The sequence below is a fragment of the Lytechinus pictus genome, chromosome 10 (genome assembly GCF_037042905.1).
Source record: "Lytechinus pictus isolate F3 Inbred chromosome 10, Lp3.0, whole genome shotgun sequence".
Classification (NCBI taxonomy): domain Eukaryota; kingdom Metazoa; phylum Echinodermata; class Echinoidea; order Temnopleuroida; family Toxopneustidae; genus Lytechinus; species Lytechinus pictus.
The window spans coordinates 32,353,822-32,371,388 of record NC_087254.1 but is presented as its reverse complement, the minus strand read 5'-3'; the positions used below and the strand labels follow the sequence as shown (position 1 = coordinate 32,371,388).

Sequence of the window (17,567 nt, the reverse complement as noted above, 5' to 3'; positions counted from 1 at the left end):
AACATAAGTTACTGTGTAAATTAATAGTTAAAATAGTTAGTTGTAATGAACATTCTTACCAACACCCCAGAGCGGCAAATAAAAGTGACTGATAAACTCCCACTCGGTGTCGATCTAAAGTTATTGTCACGGCGGTTGTATCAACATTTTGCACATTGCTCAGTTATATATACAGCCACATCAAAAATTTAGTTTATCACATGATCACCAAGAAAATATTTCACAACACAACCAAGCACCAATGGTAGGATGTTTTCCAATCTACTTAATACACGGTTAATAAAAATCATCCTCTTTACATAGCTTAATATGATTTTCTTTACAATGACGCACGCTTAACTCGTGGCGTATATACGTTGAACTGACATTATTATTATATTACCCACGCTCAAAAACATCCACGACAGAGAAGAAAGGTTAAAAATCATGATGATATGGTATCGTGAATTATAAGAAAGAACTGTATTGGCCCCAAAAAACAATATAGGAGATTCATTTTGTCATAATTGGGGGTTATCCAAATACGATATTTTTCAACAGAGTCAAAATTCGGATAGGGGTGCGCAGTAAATAATATTGAAGCCCAGTTGGGGTACAGGCTTTAATTTGCCAAAACTGTTATTCGAGCACTGAATCTTCAAGGGCGTAGGCTGGTTTGAGCATAGTGAGGTGGAACCGGGGGGGGGGGGGGGACTAAAGGTTGGAAATTCAGCTGTTGAAAGCAGAAGGGGTAAAACAATTGTTTTGCTTGCCAGTGTCGGAACTCCTCTGCCTCAGAGGGAGAGTGCTCGACCACCCAATGCACTCCAGCCTACGCCCTTAATCTTTAATTTAGAGCAATGTTTCTTTTATCTTTTCTAGGAGGATAGTTAAAGTGGTTTTGAGATGTACATAGTAGAAATGCCGTTTTGTCACTGCCCCAAATCACTATAATAGAGTCAAAGTAGGGGTAGGATACCTTCGACAGGCCGGCCCGGCTCCTGTCACGTTAGGCTGTGAGCCAGCTGTGAGATACCAAAACTTATTTCCATGTAACCTGCATATAGCAATATCTCCTTCAAGTTTTTCAAGAGGTTTTATAAAAATTATAAAAAGTTGCTTTACTTATCCAAGCCACTGGCGGACTTTGAGAAGCAAAATTATTTTTTTTAATCTAAAAATGGCATTAAAACAAAAGTGTGCCCCCCCCCCTTCGAAAGTGAAGGCCTTTTTTTTTTTTTTTTTTTTTTTTTTTGCTTGTAAAAATTTTTCGGCGACGAAATATCATTAAGTTTTAGTGGTTAAAAACCCCCTTTTCTTTTGCGTATAACAAATTTTCCCTCGAGAAAATGTGACCCCCCCCCCTTTTGGAAAATGCTGGATCTGCCCCTGATCCAAGCTATGTTCTTGAATTGTATACCAACGATCTCGTTGGTTTCATTGGTGTGACTACAACGAAAAGGTTGATCAATTATTGGGGGTTCATTTTAGCACAATAACGAGTAATAAGGGGTCTACTGACGCATTTGCCCTCCATCTAAGCAATTTATATACTGTTATGTCATGAAGCGTGTCAATATGAATCTCGTTTGTCGAAAACTGATTGTCCATTCGGTTGCTGATGTTCATGATAAAACAAATAACAAAGTTTTGACCAAAAACATGGACATTTTGGCTCAAATTTTCCCCTTTTTATCGAAATCTATCACCTGACTGTTAAGAAAACTATTTAAAACAATTTATACTTTCAAAATCATAGCGAAACTTAATTCATTTACAATATTTCCACAGTCTGGCCTGGGTAAAAAAATGAAAATCAATCCAAGATGGCTTGAAAACTACAAATTTTGAACCCACCGTGGGACAAGGCAAGGAAACATCAAAATTCATTAACTAAACACTTCAAAAATTCGTTAAAAAATACGTTCTCCGATACAGGCGATTGTGCATCTCCCGGGGCATCTCCGACTCTTGTCTGCAATACCAAAGCTGGCTCTGGCCTGGCCCAGTCGAGTCTGGGTTGTTATTTTTTCCATGTACCTTTTTCATTTGAGGATACTGTACCCATTCGTAAATTGAGAGTTCTGTTCGAGAAGACAGCATGTGAAACTCTGTGATTTTCCACAAATTTAAAGGAATCTGTTAACATATGGAGAGGGGGAAACTGCCCCCTAAGAAGCCCCCGATTCGGCGAGGTAATAAATATCGTACAATTATACAGAAATCGTCTATTTTATGTTATTTATTTGTCATTTTATATCCTGATTTATTGAACTACCGTCGTGGGCAACGCGTGCGTGGACGTGGTAAAGCGGGAACAATGAAGATGCACTGCATTAGCAGCGGGTGTACCGTCCACGTCCAAGAGGCAAGAGATCTAAAGTAAAACCGAGAAGTGCGGCGCGAATCAGTGCTGTAGCGATGCCAAACCGGCCGCGCGTTTGCATCGGTATGCTCTGCCCCCGTGTAAAACATGGTCTCAGAAAACTCTTTTCCAGTCTTTAAATATTCATTCAGTAACACTCTGACCCACAAATATCCGCAGATTATCAAATTAAAATACGAAATTCTCACTTTACATTCTGATTTGAGGTTAGAATCGCCAGATATTTTGCACTTGAAATGTGTCATTGAAACCTGCCTGATCGGACGATGCGCGCGACCATTTTGAATCGCAGAAGCCCGAAGTGGAAAGTACTGCTCCTGTCATAATCATGTGACACACAAGATTTTGACTTACACCAGTGTTTGTGGCAAATTGAATCGTTAGCTTAGTACTTTTGCTCTGAAATTATGTCTAAAAAATCCGATTTTTTTTTTTTTGCATTTTGATATCATGATAATGATATGTTGAGATTTTGTTGATATGGTGATTTGATGATGACATGAATGTTTTGACCCCTTTATCGTACCCCTACACATGAAAAACCAAAAAAATCCCAGCATCATAAGATTCTTTGAATTCTAAGCTTTGTAATGATGCCAAACTTGTTACCAATTAGTAAACCGCGAAATACCGCCAGCGGGAAAGACTGGGGCTTGCACTGTCCTCAATCTGGAAAATTTAGGGTCAATGCGGATACTGTAGTTTGTTGAGTAGGGGTGATTGGTTTTTGGTGATTATGTAACAGATATTGATGGACCTTTGTTGCCCTTTTAAATCCTGATTATGGCCCAAGACCCCATCTTTTTTTTGCCCAATTTACTATAGATCTTTGTTTACCCCTTCCATAATTTGCCCCAGGCCCCTGCGTGGCATTACAACCCGCCCCCTCACCCATAATTGCCATTACTCACCCGACCCAATTTTTTTTTCTTGGGGGGGGGGGGCCCTATGTTACACGTACCCCAAACATTACTGGCCCTTGCCCCGACCCCATTTTTTTGGCTACCTTTACTCGTCCAACCTCACCGGTCCATGCCCCCCCATCCCGACCTAATTTTTTTTTTCTAGCTACCTTTCAGTCGTCCAACATTACTGGCCCCTCCCCCTATCATGACCTTATTTTTTTTTAGCTACCTTGACCTTTGTCCAACCCTACCGGCCCCTGGCATAAATTTTTTGAGGGTAATAATGGATGCAGCTGGGCAAGTACCTCTGCTCTTGACTTGTTAATTACATATTTATCTCATTTGCATATTTACTATTTTTTGTAGAAGATAATATTCTATGAATTTGTTCTTGTGCAATTGAACATCATATCATTGATTATACTTGTATCCAATTTATTTGTAATGAAATGGACCATACACAAGAACAAACATCATTGTAAAATATACAATATGTATACTACATGTATATTGCGTCATCTCATTTGCATATGCATTTAAATTTGCATATTTTAATACATGTATCTTGTTTGAATTATATATTATACTAGTTTTTAATCAAGGAATGGGCCACTTGACATATTGTTGGTGGTTAATTACATCATACATGTAGTTTGAATAGAAATATTTTTAACATACATGTAGGTTTACAATATGCGTATCATTGCATCACACCCTCATTTACATATAGGATCTTTGGCATTTTAAATTTGCATATTTAACTATATGAAACACTGTTTTTTTAATAGTTTATATTGGTTTAATCAAAGAATGGGCCAATTGACATTTTGGTGGTTAATTGCCTCAAAATCACTAGCATGGGTGAAATTACAAAGGCAAATACACATTCCGCATGAGCAAGAGACATTTTTAATGATATGCGTGCATATTTAATTAGATATTTGCCTTATTTGCATAAATTAAGAAAAAACGTAGTCTTATTGCGAAGAGCAGGTCACAAGCTTCAAAATGAATGGTCACAACATATGTAAACAGTAAATATTTTAAATGATGTGGCATCGCTATCAGTGGAGCACTGCCACTCTCCATAGCTCAAACGTCAAAGTATTCTTAAAACGATCGTATCAGATCTCTTTTCTTATTGTGTATCATTTCTCTATGAGAAAGGAACACAAGTTGAGTTATGCTCCAGCTGGAGCTTAAATTCAAGTCAAGTGAATTGAAAGAAGGAAGAAATGAAAAGAATTAAAAAAGGATAAAAATAACTTTATTTCTCCCTTCTTGACTTACTATTAAGAACCAATAAAAGAATGAAGAAAGAAAAGGAGAAAAAATAAATAAACAAGTGAATGAATCTAAGGGAAAAAAAGAATGGAAAAAAAATTAAAAGAAGGCAGAAAAAATGAAAGAAAGAAATAAAGACAGAGAGATAGAAAACTGGAAAAAAGAAAGAAAGAAAAATAGAGACAAAAAAATATATGCAAGAAAAAGTAAAAGAAGGGAAAAAAACTAAAAAAGGAAAGTAAAATAAAGAATGATTGAAACTGAAAGTAAATGAAGGCAGAAGAATTAAAAGAAGGAAGAGGGATAGAGTAAGTATGGTGGTGTTTAATTGATAAGTACCCCCTCCCCATTCTGGCTGGTGCTGCCACCCCACCCCACTACTCTAGAGTGTAACTTGCTCAAACGTGAAAGTTGCTTGTTAAGAAAGCTTTTTTAATGTTCATTTTGCTTTGTAACTAGGCCTACCGTTGCCCGACAAGATCATCCCCCTGGGGAGTAAAGGCCGCCCTGAACAGGATCAAAAGCCCACCCCTTCAGTCTATCCTGACCGCAAGAGGGAGGCCAGCGCACCCCTGCCGAGCCATGTGATACCCCCCAAGACCAAGCTGGTAGGCTTAACACCCCTTGGAAGGGCTGGTCCTGAGATCAGTAGACCATCAAGCAGTGCCGTCCTCCATAAACCAGGAATCAAGACTATTGAAGGTGGGTACTATAATGTTAGCTTAATAGTCTGCTAGCTCAGACTCAAATTTGACACTTATTATATAAATCTTAACATGTCTTAGGATAGAGACTAGACTCCTAACCCTCTGTCTGTGTAGTCTCCTATCTCAGACTCGGCATTATGCACTATGTGAAAACCAAGGGTATATGGATGCAAATTGTTGTCAGCTGGCATCTCTGAATTGTCCCAAGATTAGTGTTGCTGTTTCTCAAACAAACCAATATCGAAAAATTTAATGAAGAGAAATATGCATTTCAAGTTGTACCTCAGAATTTGTATAAGATCAGTAGATCTTCAAGCAATGTCATCCACATTCATGCATCATGTTATAAATGTTCAATAAAAACAATATTGGGGAGTTTGAACCATAGGACTGTCATAAGGTCAGTATAGATCTGAATATTGCTATCTTCCACAAACCTGTCATCAAGACAAGACTATCAAGGGTGAATCAAAATTTGGATATCCAACTGGATTGCCCTTAACACAGCAGACTTGTAAGCAGTGCTGTCCTCTACAAACTCTGTACTATCAATACTACTGGACAAGTACTAATCAGTCAGGTTGTTTAAATATTTCTGCATTTAGAGAACATGAGGGAAAGAAATAACCTGGAATGGGTCAAGATTTATGCATATTAAAAGTAGAAAGACAGAAGGTAGATAAGGCAGGGCGCGACAAACCCGCTTGCCCGGGGCAAGTGAAAATGACGTGCGGGCAAGCATTTCTCAAAGTCAATTGCCCGATCGGGCAAGTGGTTGTTTTGAAAATAACAAAAAAAGATAGATTGACAGTAAAGTTTAATAATTTTTTGATAAATTGCAATTATCGGCCAATTATCTCTCATACAATGTCATACCAGTCAAAAAACAGTGGAAACATGTCAAATCAGCGCCAATTTACCGACAAAAGGCGACAATTTATCGCCAGCGGTCCCGTTCGATGGAGGCTGCCATCTTACTTTCTAAACTACAATGTGCGCATGCGCTACTAATCGACGAAGGAGCTAGCTGGGGAAACCCCTCTCTCGCCCTCTGAGCGCATGTACGGACGTACACGAGCGATCGCGATCGAGCCAGCCGAGTCTCGAGCTAGATCGCGCTGAATGCATGCAAGCTTCGGACTGACTCGGCCAGGACCAGACGTCCCGTATTTTATTCATTTCTAAAACATTTTAGTTTTTTTTTTTTTTTTTTATATATAAAAGAAACACCAAATATCATTAGGATTTTTGTTATATGATTGGATTGTTTTTATTTGCTTGAAGTTTGAACTTTTTCCTCTTTCTTTCTTTTCTATCCTTCTATCTTTCCTTCTTGCCCTTTTTTGTTACATATCTATTTTTATTTTCTGATCCTTTTTCTCTCTCTCTCTCTCTGTTCATTTTCTTTCTTTCCTTCTTTCTCTTACTTGCCTTCTTTATTACATTTCCTTTTTTTTATTTCCTTCATTCCTGGGATTCCTTCTCCCTTCCACTCGTTTTTATTTTCGTTCTATCTCTCCTTCCATTATTTCCTTTTTTTCATTCTGGCCTCCCTTCATTCTTTCCTCCCTCTCTTTCTTCCTTTCTTTCTTTCATTATTTATTTCATTTTGTCCTTATTATTTTCCCTTATACTTTCTTTCCCTTTCTTCCTTCCTTCCTGTTTTCTTCTTTCTTTCCAAGAATGAAGGCCAGAACAACTTGAACAAGAGTCAAGAAAAAGAAATGCCAAGGGCAGCGCCAGTAAATCAAGTTCAGCCAGGACAGAAAAGAATAATTAAGAGCAAATGAATTATTGAAAAAAAATTGGGCAAGCAGTTTTTTCTATCGGGCAAGCAAATTTTTTTATCACTTGCCCGACAGGGCAAGTGATGAATTTTTTTTTTGTAGAGGCCTGGATAAGGAGAGGAGAGTAAGAGCAAATTTTGTTAGTATAAAAGTAGTTGGAAACATATATAATCCATTATGTAAATGTTCACACTTACAGTACCTCCTATAGAGCTTGTGGATCGTGTTTTAGCTGCTGATGAAGCGGAAGATGATGAGAGCATCGATAAGATTCTTTGCGGGGCCTTGAAGAATCTGAAGACTGTCCGAGCCAAGCCGTCACCCGCTCTCTACCTTGGCCTCATGTACCTGGCCAAAGTCAAACCAATGTTTTTTGAGTCAGAGAATGTGATTGAGGTAAAAACATCAAGTATTATAATTTTCTTCTTGCTATTATGTTAGTTTTTTGTTAACAAGTACTTATCAATACTGAAAGTAGTATATGGCTTTGCAATCGATATGTAATGTGGAGTACCATGAAATGCTTATCATAATTTTAGAGTTTTCTGATGATAACAATCATGCTTGTTATCTAGTATATATTATTTTCTCCATTGAAAGTCTCTGCACATTCTAGAATTAAACATGATTGCTATAACCCTCTTTTTAGTAGAGTAGCTGTTATTTATTTTTTTTGTTAAACCATAAGTTTATTTGATCATTCGATTGTTACGATTACGGAATAGATTCCTGTGAGGTCCCTATTTACCCCATCTTGGCTGAGTGCAACACATTGTGAATGAACTTTTTGCTGAAGGAAATCAATTCCTGGAGTAGGATTGAGATCCCTGACCCTCAGATTGAAGACCAGAGTTGAATTCACTACAGCGTGACATTTTCATTGGGTCAGGTAATTTCTGGAAATACGCAGAAAAAAACAAATTCTGCCTTGATCATTGTTGTATATATGTTTAGCTCTCTCTCTCTTTAATCTCCCCTTTTTTAACCTTTGAATATGCCATTTCTCTCTCCTTTCTCATTGTCTCTTACCCCTTGCTGATTTTGTTTTGTTTTTAGACAACTTGTTCTCTTCTCAAAAGAGACATAGGAATTAGCTTCAAGAGCAAGGGGAACCCCCTGGTTTCTGTAGTAGCGTGTAATCTACTCATGCATGCCTTTGTTTATGAGCACAACTGGCCTGATATCTTTGTGAAGGTAAGTGTTAAAGACACAATTCTCCTGTTTTTGTGTTGTTGTTGGGGAAATGAATTTAAGGGTTTTATATGTGCTTTTACAGGAAAAGCAGGAATTTGGGTAGCAAGTTACGAGTTCTGAGTTGGTTTAAAGCAATACAGAGCAGCATTTGTGGTCAATAAAAAGTGATTAAATTTTCATAGTTAACAATAGTTTGGTCATATCATGTTTACCGCTATATATCAACATAATCATAAAATCATTCTCAGATATTCAATATTTTTTTAAAGTACCACATAATGTCAATAATATTGAAATATCGCCCAGTACTAGAACCTAATGTGTAACTAATTTTATGCCTTGCCTAAGGTATACCTGGAAGATGCACATGGTGAGAGGGTGTGGGTTGATCATCCTTACTGCAAGGAGTTTGTGACCAACATCCAAACTGCCTTCGGAACGAAGCAGGCCTCATCTCATCTCCAGATGGCAACTGATCCGCTGCGTGGCAGCCTTTCGGATGTTTCTGGCAGTAAGTGATGCTGCGATTTTCCTCAGTCTTTTCTGTATTTTCTGTGTTTGTTTTACCTTTTCAATGATAATCCTCTATTTGATCTACTTCTTACTTTGCACAATAATAGCAAAATAATATCAGAAAATGACTTTGTTCGTCAGTCTACCACTCAAACTGCTATTCTTTCAAAACACATAAATAACTTGATTATGTTTAGCCATAGTTAGATACAGGATACTTACAAGACCATTTAAAAACAAGGGCTAAATTAGGTAAAATTTTAATTTGTTAGGCGAATATCTTCTATGTTCAATAAACTCATGACACTTTGCCCATTTATAATTCTTGGGCTTGATAGATTACCTCCAGTGAGCAGAATGTTGTTTTGGTGTCAAAGGTCATGAAATTAGCCAAAATAAGTTACTAGTTAATAATACCCAAGAGTTTGAAATTTTCTGTTATTTTACCTTTTTGCAAATGATGGTATTAGATTTCCTTCCATCACCTTTGTATTTTTCTTGGAGTCAGAAGTCTTTTCTATCACATAATGATGATTTCATCCAATATTCACTAATTGACTTGATGATTAGATTTTTAAATTTGTTCATTTTATTTCCTGCAACTAGGTGGAAGTCCCAGCCGTGATGATGCAGAGGGCAGTCAAGCTTCTACACCCACCTTAGGGTCTGAGGAAGGTGATCTTGGTACAGAATCACAAGAAACAATGCCAAGGTAAGACCTTCATACACACATTGTACTCGATTCACTTCAGTCTCAACTATAGGAAGCAAAAAAAAATGACTAGAACCAGGCCAATGATTTATTAACTACAGCAGGCCCAGTTGAACTGATTCCTACTAAATTTGGGCTCTGGATGTTTTCAGAGATGCCAAGTTCAAAGTCCAGCGAGGCGTGAGGTTCCAGGCAGGGAACTGTTTATATATCGTGAATTATCGGGCATTGTGTATAATGTGCATGATACAGGCATGAGAAAGAGATCCGGGGGCAGAGCATGAATCTGGAATAGCGGGAGTCTCATGCCTAAGACGTGAAACTTGGCATGTATGTATTTTTCATCATGATACTCTTGAGATATATTAAAAAACAATGACATACAAAATAATTATCTTTTTTAAATGATATCACACTTGGTACATCATCAGTTTGCCAACATTCCAAGAAGGTGAAATTCACAATACAATTGCCAGGTGGCATGATGTAATTAACATCTTTGTTGATTTGGAATGTCCAGTTACAGGATGCATGATGTTCATTACAGGAAGGTTAATTTCAGTAATGTTCATCATTCCTTTCCCAGTCAGTCAACCCATTACACTTGTTCTGCATTTACTTTTGCATATATTTGATGTAGATCAAAGAAGAAACTATCAATTTATCTGTGTTTTTAATAATGACAAATGATTTGTGTTAATAAAGTCTGCCAAAAAAGGACTTATGTAATAAAATAGTGAAGTGTGTTAGTTAAACAAATGCACTATTCCAAAGGAATGTTTAGGTGTCGATTACTTGTTCTTAAAACACTTTTCAGTGGGATAAACATGCAACAGATCAAATAGTCTATAGAGGAGATAAAGATGACTTGAAAATGAGGCAGGGAGATCATTTTGTCATGATACAATACAAATTATGAAGAGACAAAGTGGTTCCATTTATTAATTAGGCTGAGTAATCATTGTCCTAATCTTTGATTGGAACCATTAAGATTGAAATCTTGGAATAATACCAAGTGGAATTAGACAATACAAACCAATGTATATACCGCCCTCACAGGTACAGTCTGTTAAGAGATGAGATAGAGAAGGATGTAGTTGACTTTGTGAAGGAGCAGCTGGTCAGAAGACAAGGTATGGACACACCTAGGAACCTTCTAAGGCTACTATCATCAACCTGTGGATTCGGTGAGGTCAGGCTCATTACTGCGCAACGGCTTGAGATGTGGCTTCAGAACCCTAAGGTATGAACTATTCTTACCATCCTTGATATAGTGGGATGCATGGTTTAGTGAATTTTATTAAACCTAATCCCTTTGATTGGCATAGTTTTTAATTATTTCAACTCATGCTGAGGTAGATGGCAATTCTTTTTTTTTTTCATTTTCTGGGGCAGCTTTTCACAACCTGCTGCCTAAATCTGCAACAGTGCATAAGCTTTAACATTATAGTGAATAGGTATTTTCAGGTGCTTTAATTCATTTTCCAGGGCTCTTTGGGGCGTTTAGGGGCAAAGTTGCCAAAGCCCCCATGTATTTTTTTTACCCTGGTGGAGGGAGACGAAAGAATTCTTGACATTGCCATAGTACATGGCACTAACATAATATATTCTCATCATTATTTTCAATTTAGTCATGCAGTAGTTGTCTATATTTTAACATCTAGAACCATCTTTTCATTATACTAACCCCTATTTCAAAAGAGAAACCCTCACTTGATTTTGTAATGAACTCTTATGAGATAGAAATGGTCTTGGATCATATTTTCCATGGTTTATGCTTGTTTGTCATGTTATACATTATATATTGATATTTAAGTTGGATGTAATGATGAAACTCACTCTGACACCCCTTCTGAAGGCCAATCATAATGCTGATAGAGTGAATCTGAGCATCCCTGTTTACAAACATATCCACTGTATATTCTAATCCTACAAAAGGTGATATTTTAACCCCCCATGGGGGAATGTTTCATCTACTTAAAAATTTGAAATTTGAATGTGAGCAACTTGAAACAAGGTTTCATATTATGCAATTTTAAATTGTTATGTCTTGTTAATTATTCGTGTCTTCATGAAATTTTAATTTTATTTGGTTACTATAAGTGTTATGAACAAACACCTGTTTGGACATTGTTTTTAGAGACTAATGCAGTACACACGTGTGTGTTATTTTGTGATTCTGATTGAATGGGGAACCTGATTATTGCAAGCCATTAGTGTTCTGGTAATCAAATAACGTAATTCTATGTATTTACTCTCCATCATTATCTTGTTTTGCACAGTTGACAAGGCCAGCTCAGGAGCTGCTTGTCTCGACCTGTGTGAATTGCTGCACCCACAGCCAAGAGGATGTCGAGGTCATAAGTCATCTCATTAAGATCCGACTGAAGACTAAACCGTTGATCAACCACTACCTCATCAGTATGAAGTAAGTCCCTTACCATTATAAGCCTTCTCTAAATAGTTCTTAAACAGAAGTATATTTTTATCTGATGTTCGTCTAACTTTCCTTTTGATACAGTGCTGTTAAAATTGATCGTACACTGTTGTTGCTAGTTTGCCATATTGTAATTAGTTTATTATTTATTCATTTATTTATTTAAATATTTATTTATTTATTTATTCATTCATTCATTCATTCATTCATTTATCAAGTGGATGGGTGTATCTATGCCTCCAATATGACAATGTAAAAGAAGATTTTGAAGTGGATTTTTTAACAGTGTTAGGAAGTTGATTCCATAGGCATGCACCCTGTGGGAGAAAGCTCTTTTTCCAGCTTTGATGTGTGCCTGTGGAACCATCATTCCACGATTCAATGCATTTCTAGTATTATGGGAATAAACCATTGTTCATGTAGAAAATATACATAACCTATATGCCAGTCATGAAAACTAGCCCCAAACCGTATCCAAATCTTTATCCTCAAATTACACTTAAACCAAACCTAGATCTTCCAATAATCCTATTCCTTTTAAAGAGCAATAACAAAAAAGTCTAAGCAAGTGTTGCAAGAGCAAATGTACCATGTCTTCAAATAACATGCTGAGTAGCGATTTCACAGCTATGTTATGTCACATTGAAGAAGAGTATTGAAAGGAGCTGTGATACATCACATCTATTGAGTATTGATGGTGACATTTATTCTTCTCTTTATTATTTTTGTATACAGAGAGCTACTGAGCCAGCACAAGGATAACCTGTCAACAGTCCTGAAACACGTCATCTACAATGAGTTATCCAACGCACGCAATCCTAACAACATGGCTCTTCTCGGGGCACTCTTTCAACATTCACCGGAACTATCGGCCAAGGTGAGAATACTCAGAATACTTATCTACAGAATAATTGATTTGATTAAATGTAACTTTTTTTATTTATTAGTATGAATATGTGCAAAAGTGAATGTATCTTATTGGTGTTTGTTGACAATGTGATGTACCAAAGAGATGGTCCACAGCATTAACAACTTGATCTGAGCAAAAAAGTAAATTGAAACAAAGAATTAAAAAATCGCATCATAGAAGTGATATATAAAAGTGCAAAGCTGTATAGTAAATATGTTTTGTACAGTTAGATATTATACATTTTGCCATATATTTGATATGAAATGAGATCAAGAATAATTGTTCTCTTTTGCATAACTGTTTTAAATCATTATAAATATAATAACATAAATACTTCAAATCAAATTCCACATAAGTGGACCAGTGGACCATAGGTATATGCTATATTTTGAATGACTAGAGAATTTATAGAATAGAGCTGATGAGATAGAATGTGAAAATTACCACATTGTCTTTTCCGTGAATGCCTAAACCTTTTACCAATCTTATATTTTATATATTTGTAAGGATTCTGAAATCTGTATTCTTATATATTATTGCTTTATTGACAACACCTATGTTTTGTAAATTGTCTAGCATCTTGCATCAGTGTTTCAAGATCTGTTGATGAATCGGGATGACTACCTGCGGGCATTGAGGGCGCTCTTCAGAGAGATCGTCAAGTCACTGCGCTATGACGTTGACTTTGTTGCCTTCTGCCGTGGATTGATGACAGAGAAGTCAGACAGAAATTTCACAGAACTTGAAAAACCAGTCAAGGTAGAGTGACACTCTGAATGTTATGAAAAACTACATTGTGGAAGGGGAATAGTATACAAATGACGTGAGTTGCACATGAGTCCATTATGCAATCTATTTTCACTCGAGTTGAGGCTCTGTATGAAGATGTTAGGCTGAGTGTAATGGGAAGAGGTACTAGTATTAATCCATAATTTGAGATTAATGTGTTTTTTCTGGGCTGGTGTTGGATAAAACAGGATTTACTATAAAAATTATCAAGTTAGAGAGCAAAACAATTCATTACTCATTTTGATGTTTATGATAGTTTGGTAATGATGGGGTAACACCTTTAAATCAAATTTATCTAAATTGCTTATTTTACAAAAGAAAGCTGTTCGTTTGTTAACAAATTCTCATTATATGAGTCCAAGTGCGCCTCTTTTTGTTAAACACAAAGTGTTACCTTTATTTGAGTTAATTCGTTTAAATACATGGATTTTTATGTTTAAATTTCACAAAGGCACCCTTCCAGAAAATTTCTCACAAATGTTTCAAACAAATTCTCAAATTCATAATTACTCTACTAGACATCAAAACAGCTTACGTATTCTTTTTCTAAAATTAATTTTATTCGTAATTCCATCAGATATATCGGGGTGAAAGAATGGAATTCTCTCACTTCTGATATCAAAAACAGCACAACACTCTAATGATTTAAGTTACTATCAAAGTCATTTTTGTTCAATTATTTAAAGAACTCCAATCCCACCCTGTAATTGTAATGGTATTTTATCTTGTTTTTAAATCTTGTCTTATCTTCTATTCTATTCTATCTCCTGTGTTTTTGCATTGTGTGATGATGTGTGAAAGTGTGTGTGTGTTTGTTTATTTAACCTTTTTTTTACCAGTTATGTTATTTGTGTATTTGTAGGGCCCCGGCTATAAGCAGTCTTGCTTCTTAGGGGTCCTGACCATTTAGTAATTTGTAACCTGTTATATTTTGAATTAGTTTGTTTGTATCATGTTATTTTTGTAAATATTTTGATGTCTTTTTAATGGTCAATAAATTGAATTGAATTGAATTGAATTGTATATGGGAATATACACTCCCTATTCAAAACTCACAATGTAATGTCTATTCATATATGAAATCATGTATGTATGCATGAATGTTTGTATTGTGAAATGGACTCCAAGAAATATAGCAGTTCAAGTACAAACGGCAAAACCCTGTTGTTGTGATGTGAAATAATTAGAATAAAAATGGTAACTGCTGTCACAGATTGGATTCAAAATTTGAAACGATACCATTGCTATGATGAAACTCACTCTGACACCCCTTCTGAAGGCCAATCATAATGCTGATAGAGTGAATCTGAGCATCATCAACATAAGAAAGATGTTTCATTATGTTTGAATCACAGTTAAAATCCTCTCTTACAATTACTAAGATTCTGAAAGTTCTCCTCTTTCCTCATTGTTGGAAGAACTTCTATCTCTCTTTAATATGATTATTTTCATGCTTTCCCTCAAATTATATTTTCACATAGGTCATTATGATGAGATGTTTTAGTTAAAATGTAATATCAATATATATCCAGGTTCCAGGAAAGGTTTTCTATTTCCTTATATACTTCTACATATCTATCTTTTCATTACAATAATGCCTTTACTAATAGGGGATATTATCAATATTTTTCTGTGTGCTTATATACCTCGTCTAAATATGTATTTGTTTTTCACTCTCAGGATCGGATGTTTGCATCACTGTGTGATTTGATCTGTCTTGCATCCCTGCTCAGCGTTACACCTCAAATTAGGGAGATTGTAGCAGCCTACACGAGAGGAGAGAGAAAAGGTAATCAGAGCTCTACAGTATCTTTGAACAGACAAAATTTCATGTAGAAGAGTGCCACTGATCTTGAAAAGGAGTCTAGGCCTTGTTTTGTAATAAGATTACCATCAATAACAACTGCTGGAAATCTATGTTAAATTTGCTTTCATTGTAAAATCAGATGGCAGGAATTGTATTATACTTGTTAATTGAAACCAATGATAAGTTTCTGGCATTTCTGAACGGTGTGTCAGGCGATCTCGCTTCCCATTGGACGAAATGAAGCAGTAGCACACAAACATCCTTCTCTCCACTTTCTTTTTGACTGCCTAATGTGATATAATTATCCGCAATGGATTGGATGTGGAGACTCTACTTACTGACCAGGGGATTCAGAGAGATAACTTTTTTGTTAGGATTTAATTGTGTGGTTATGCTATGATAAAACTCACTCTGACACCCCTTCTGAATGTTAATCATAATGTTGATCTGAGCATCTCACTGTACTGTGATAATAATACTGTAAAATGTAAGTAATGAAATGTATACATATGTTTTTAATTGTGTTATTCACATGCATTTCATTTTTAACTGCAATATGTGGAGAATTATAATAATTGCCATCTATCTATCTATCCATCCATCCATCCATCCAATATGCAAAGTTAATAGTGCTTAATACAATGTTTCAAAGTGCTACACACTATTACCCCCAGCTTTGTCTACTCATATATTTTTGCTGCAGTTTAGTTTTTTTAATTCTCCAACAACCAATATATTCTATCCTATGTTTGAACAGCAAGAAGTCGATAGTCATTTTGAAATAATTTGTTATTTGTTAACAAGCATCTGAAATAGAATCAGTCCAAGAGTTTCGATCTCGATGAACCAAAGAGATTCTGCCCCTCTGACTCTGCATGGCCCAACACAGTCATTCTTTTTATATTCTTCAATCACTAAGATATTCACTTCCATATTTGATCATTGAGAAGTCCTTAATCATCTTGAAATCATTTTGTTTCCAGCTGCAGACATGGAATCCCTGCGGGCGTTCCAGGCCCAAGTGTCCATGACTCAAAGAGACTGCGTCTGGTGGATACATACCATCGCCATCAATATGTTCACACTCAATCAAGGTGAACTCAATAAAGTGTAAGTCATGGAAACATAAAGGAATATCCCCACAACAATGATAATAGATTTTGTTTTAACTAACTGTATCTTAAAAAGAAGGGGGGGTAAATTTTTTACCATTCTGTAGAGCTGAGGGAAGTTGCGTAAATGGCTTAAACCGAGAAGGTAAAATTGTTTCTCAAAATTTTTAGGGTAGCTCAGAGAACACTGTATTTTAAAATTATGGCGTTGGTTGCAACTTAAATGAAAAGAGTAGCTAGAGATCAGCAAAATACAGCCCACCTTCTGGTGAGTCATGGGCCGAATGACATTTTTTAAATGTTTGCTTTTTAACCAATTAGACAGCTAGATTCTAAATCTATTAAATATAATAAATTATATCTCTCCAGTCATTCAGTTGCTATGATGAAACTCACCTTCTGAAGGCCTATCACACTAATGCTGATAGAGTGAATCTGAGCATTAAAATCACACCGTATTATAAACTATGTTTGAATTAAAAGAAAGTTAATGTTGAGCTGACTTTCCTGGTCAAAACATCTGGGGCTTGTTGAAGAATAAATTGTGTTTATTTATTTATTTTATTTCCAGGCAAAAGACAATAAAAATATATACAAGAGGAATAAATTACCACCGACTAGTGCCTGAGGATGACTAAAAGAAAAACTAGTTTCTGTTATGAAGCTCTCCTCACTAGTCGGGGTTTACAAATATACAAAAATAAAATCAGATAAAATGGCAATATATGTTTAGATGCATTACTTATTAAAACAAAGAACTTAATAATAAAGAGTGTTTGTTTCCATGTGCAATTATAATATCCAGTCAATATGAAGTGTTAATGTATTTAAATAAACAACGTTATGTTATTATCAGATAGTCAAGCCTGAGGAGATGGAGTTGCAAAGCCTGAGGAGATGGAGTTGCAGCCTGAGGAGATGGAGTTGCAATTTAAAAAAATTTGAATGCTTAAAAAAAAAATCATTTGCAAGTCTAAAATGTGCACATCTTATTAGTTGAAAATCAAGTTGGTTCCATTGCAATGCGCCCTTGATCTTAACGCAA

The 17,567-nt window shown here is 36.0% G+C and overlaps 1 protein-coding gene across 1 annotated transcript in view; it reads left to right on the top strand.

Moving 5' to 3' along the window:
• Positions 1–2,041: 2,041 nt before the first annotated feature.
• Positions 2,042–17,567, top strand: part of LOC129270499 (integrator complex subunit 1-like) — a 49,172-nt gene continuing 33,646 nt past the window's right edge. The window contains exons 1-12 of the mRNA XM_064105851.1: positions 2,042–2,174; positions 5,014–5,256; positions 7,248–7,444; positions 8,105–8,242; positions 8,591–8,753; positions 9,362–9,467; positions 10,527–10,710; positions 11,750–11,895; positions 12,640–12,781; positions 13,391–13,573; positions 15,284–15,392; positions 16,394–16,520. Of these exons, the coding sequence (XP_063961921.1) occupies positions 2,129–2,174; positions 5,014–5,256; positions 7,248–7,444; positions 8,105–8,242; positions 8,591–8,753; positions 9,362–9,467; positions 10,527–10,710; positions 11,750–11,895; positions 12,640–12,781; positions 13,391–13,573; positions 15,284–15,392; positions 16,394–16,520 (1,784 nt within the window). The 5' untranslated portion in view covers positions 2,042–2,128. The remainder of the gene's footprint in view (positions 2,175–5,013; positions 5,257–7,247; positions 7,445–8,104; positions 8,243–8,590; positions 8,754–9,361; positions 9,468–10,526; positions 10,711–11,749; positions 11,896–12,639; positions 12,782–13,390; positions 13,574–15,283; positions 15,393–16,393; positions 16,521–17,567) is intronic.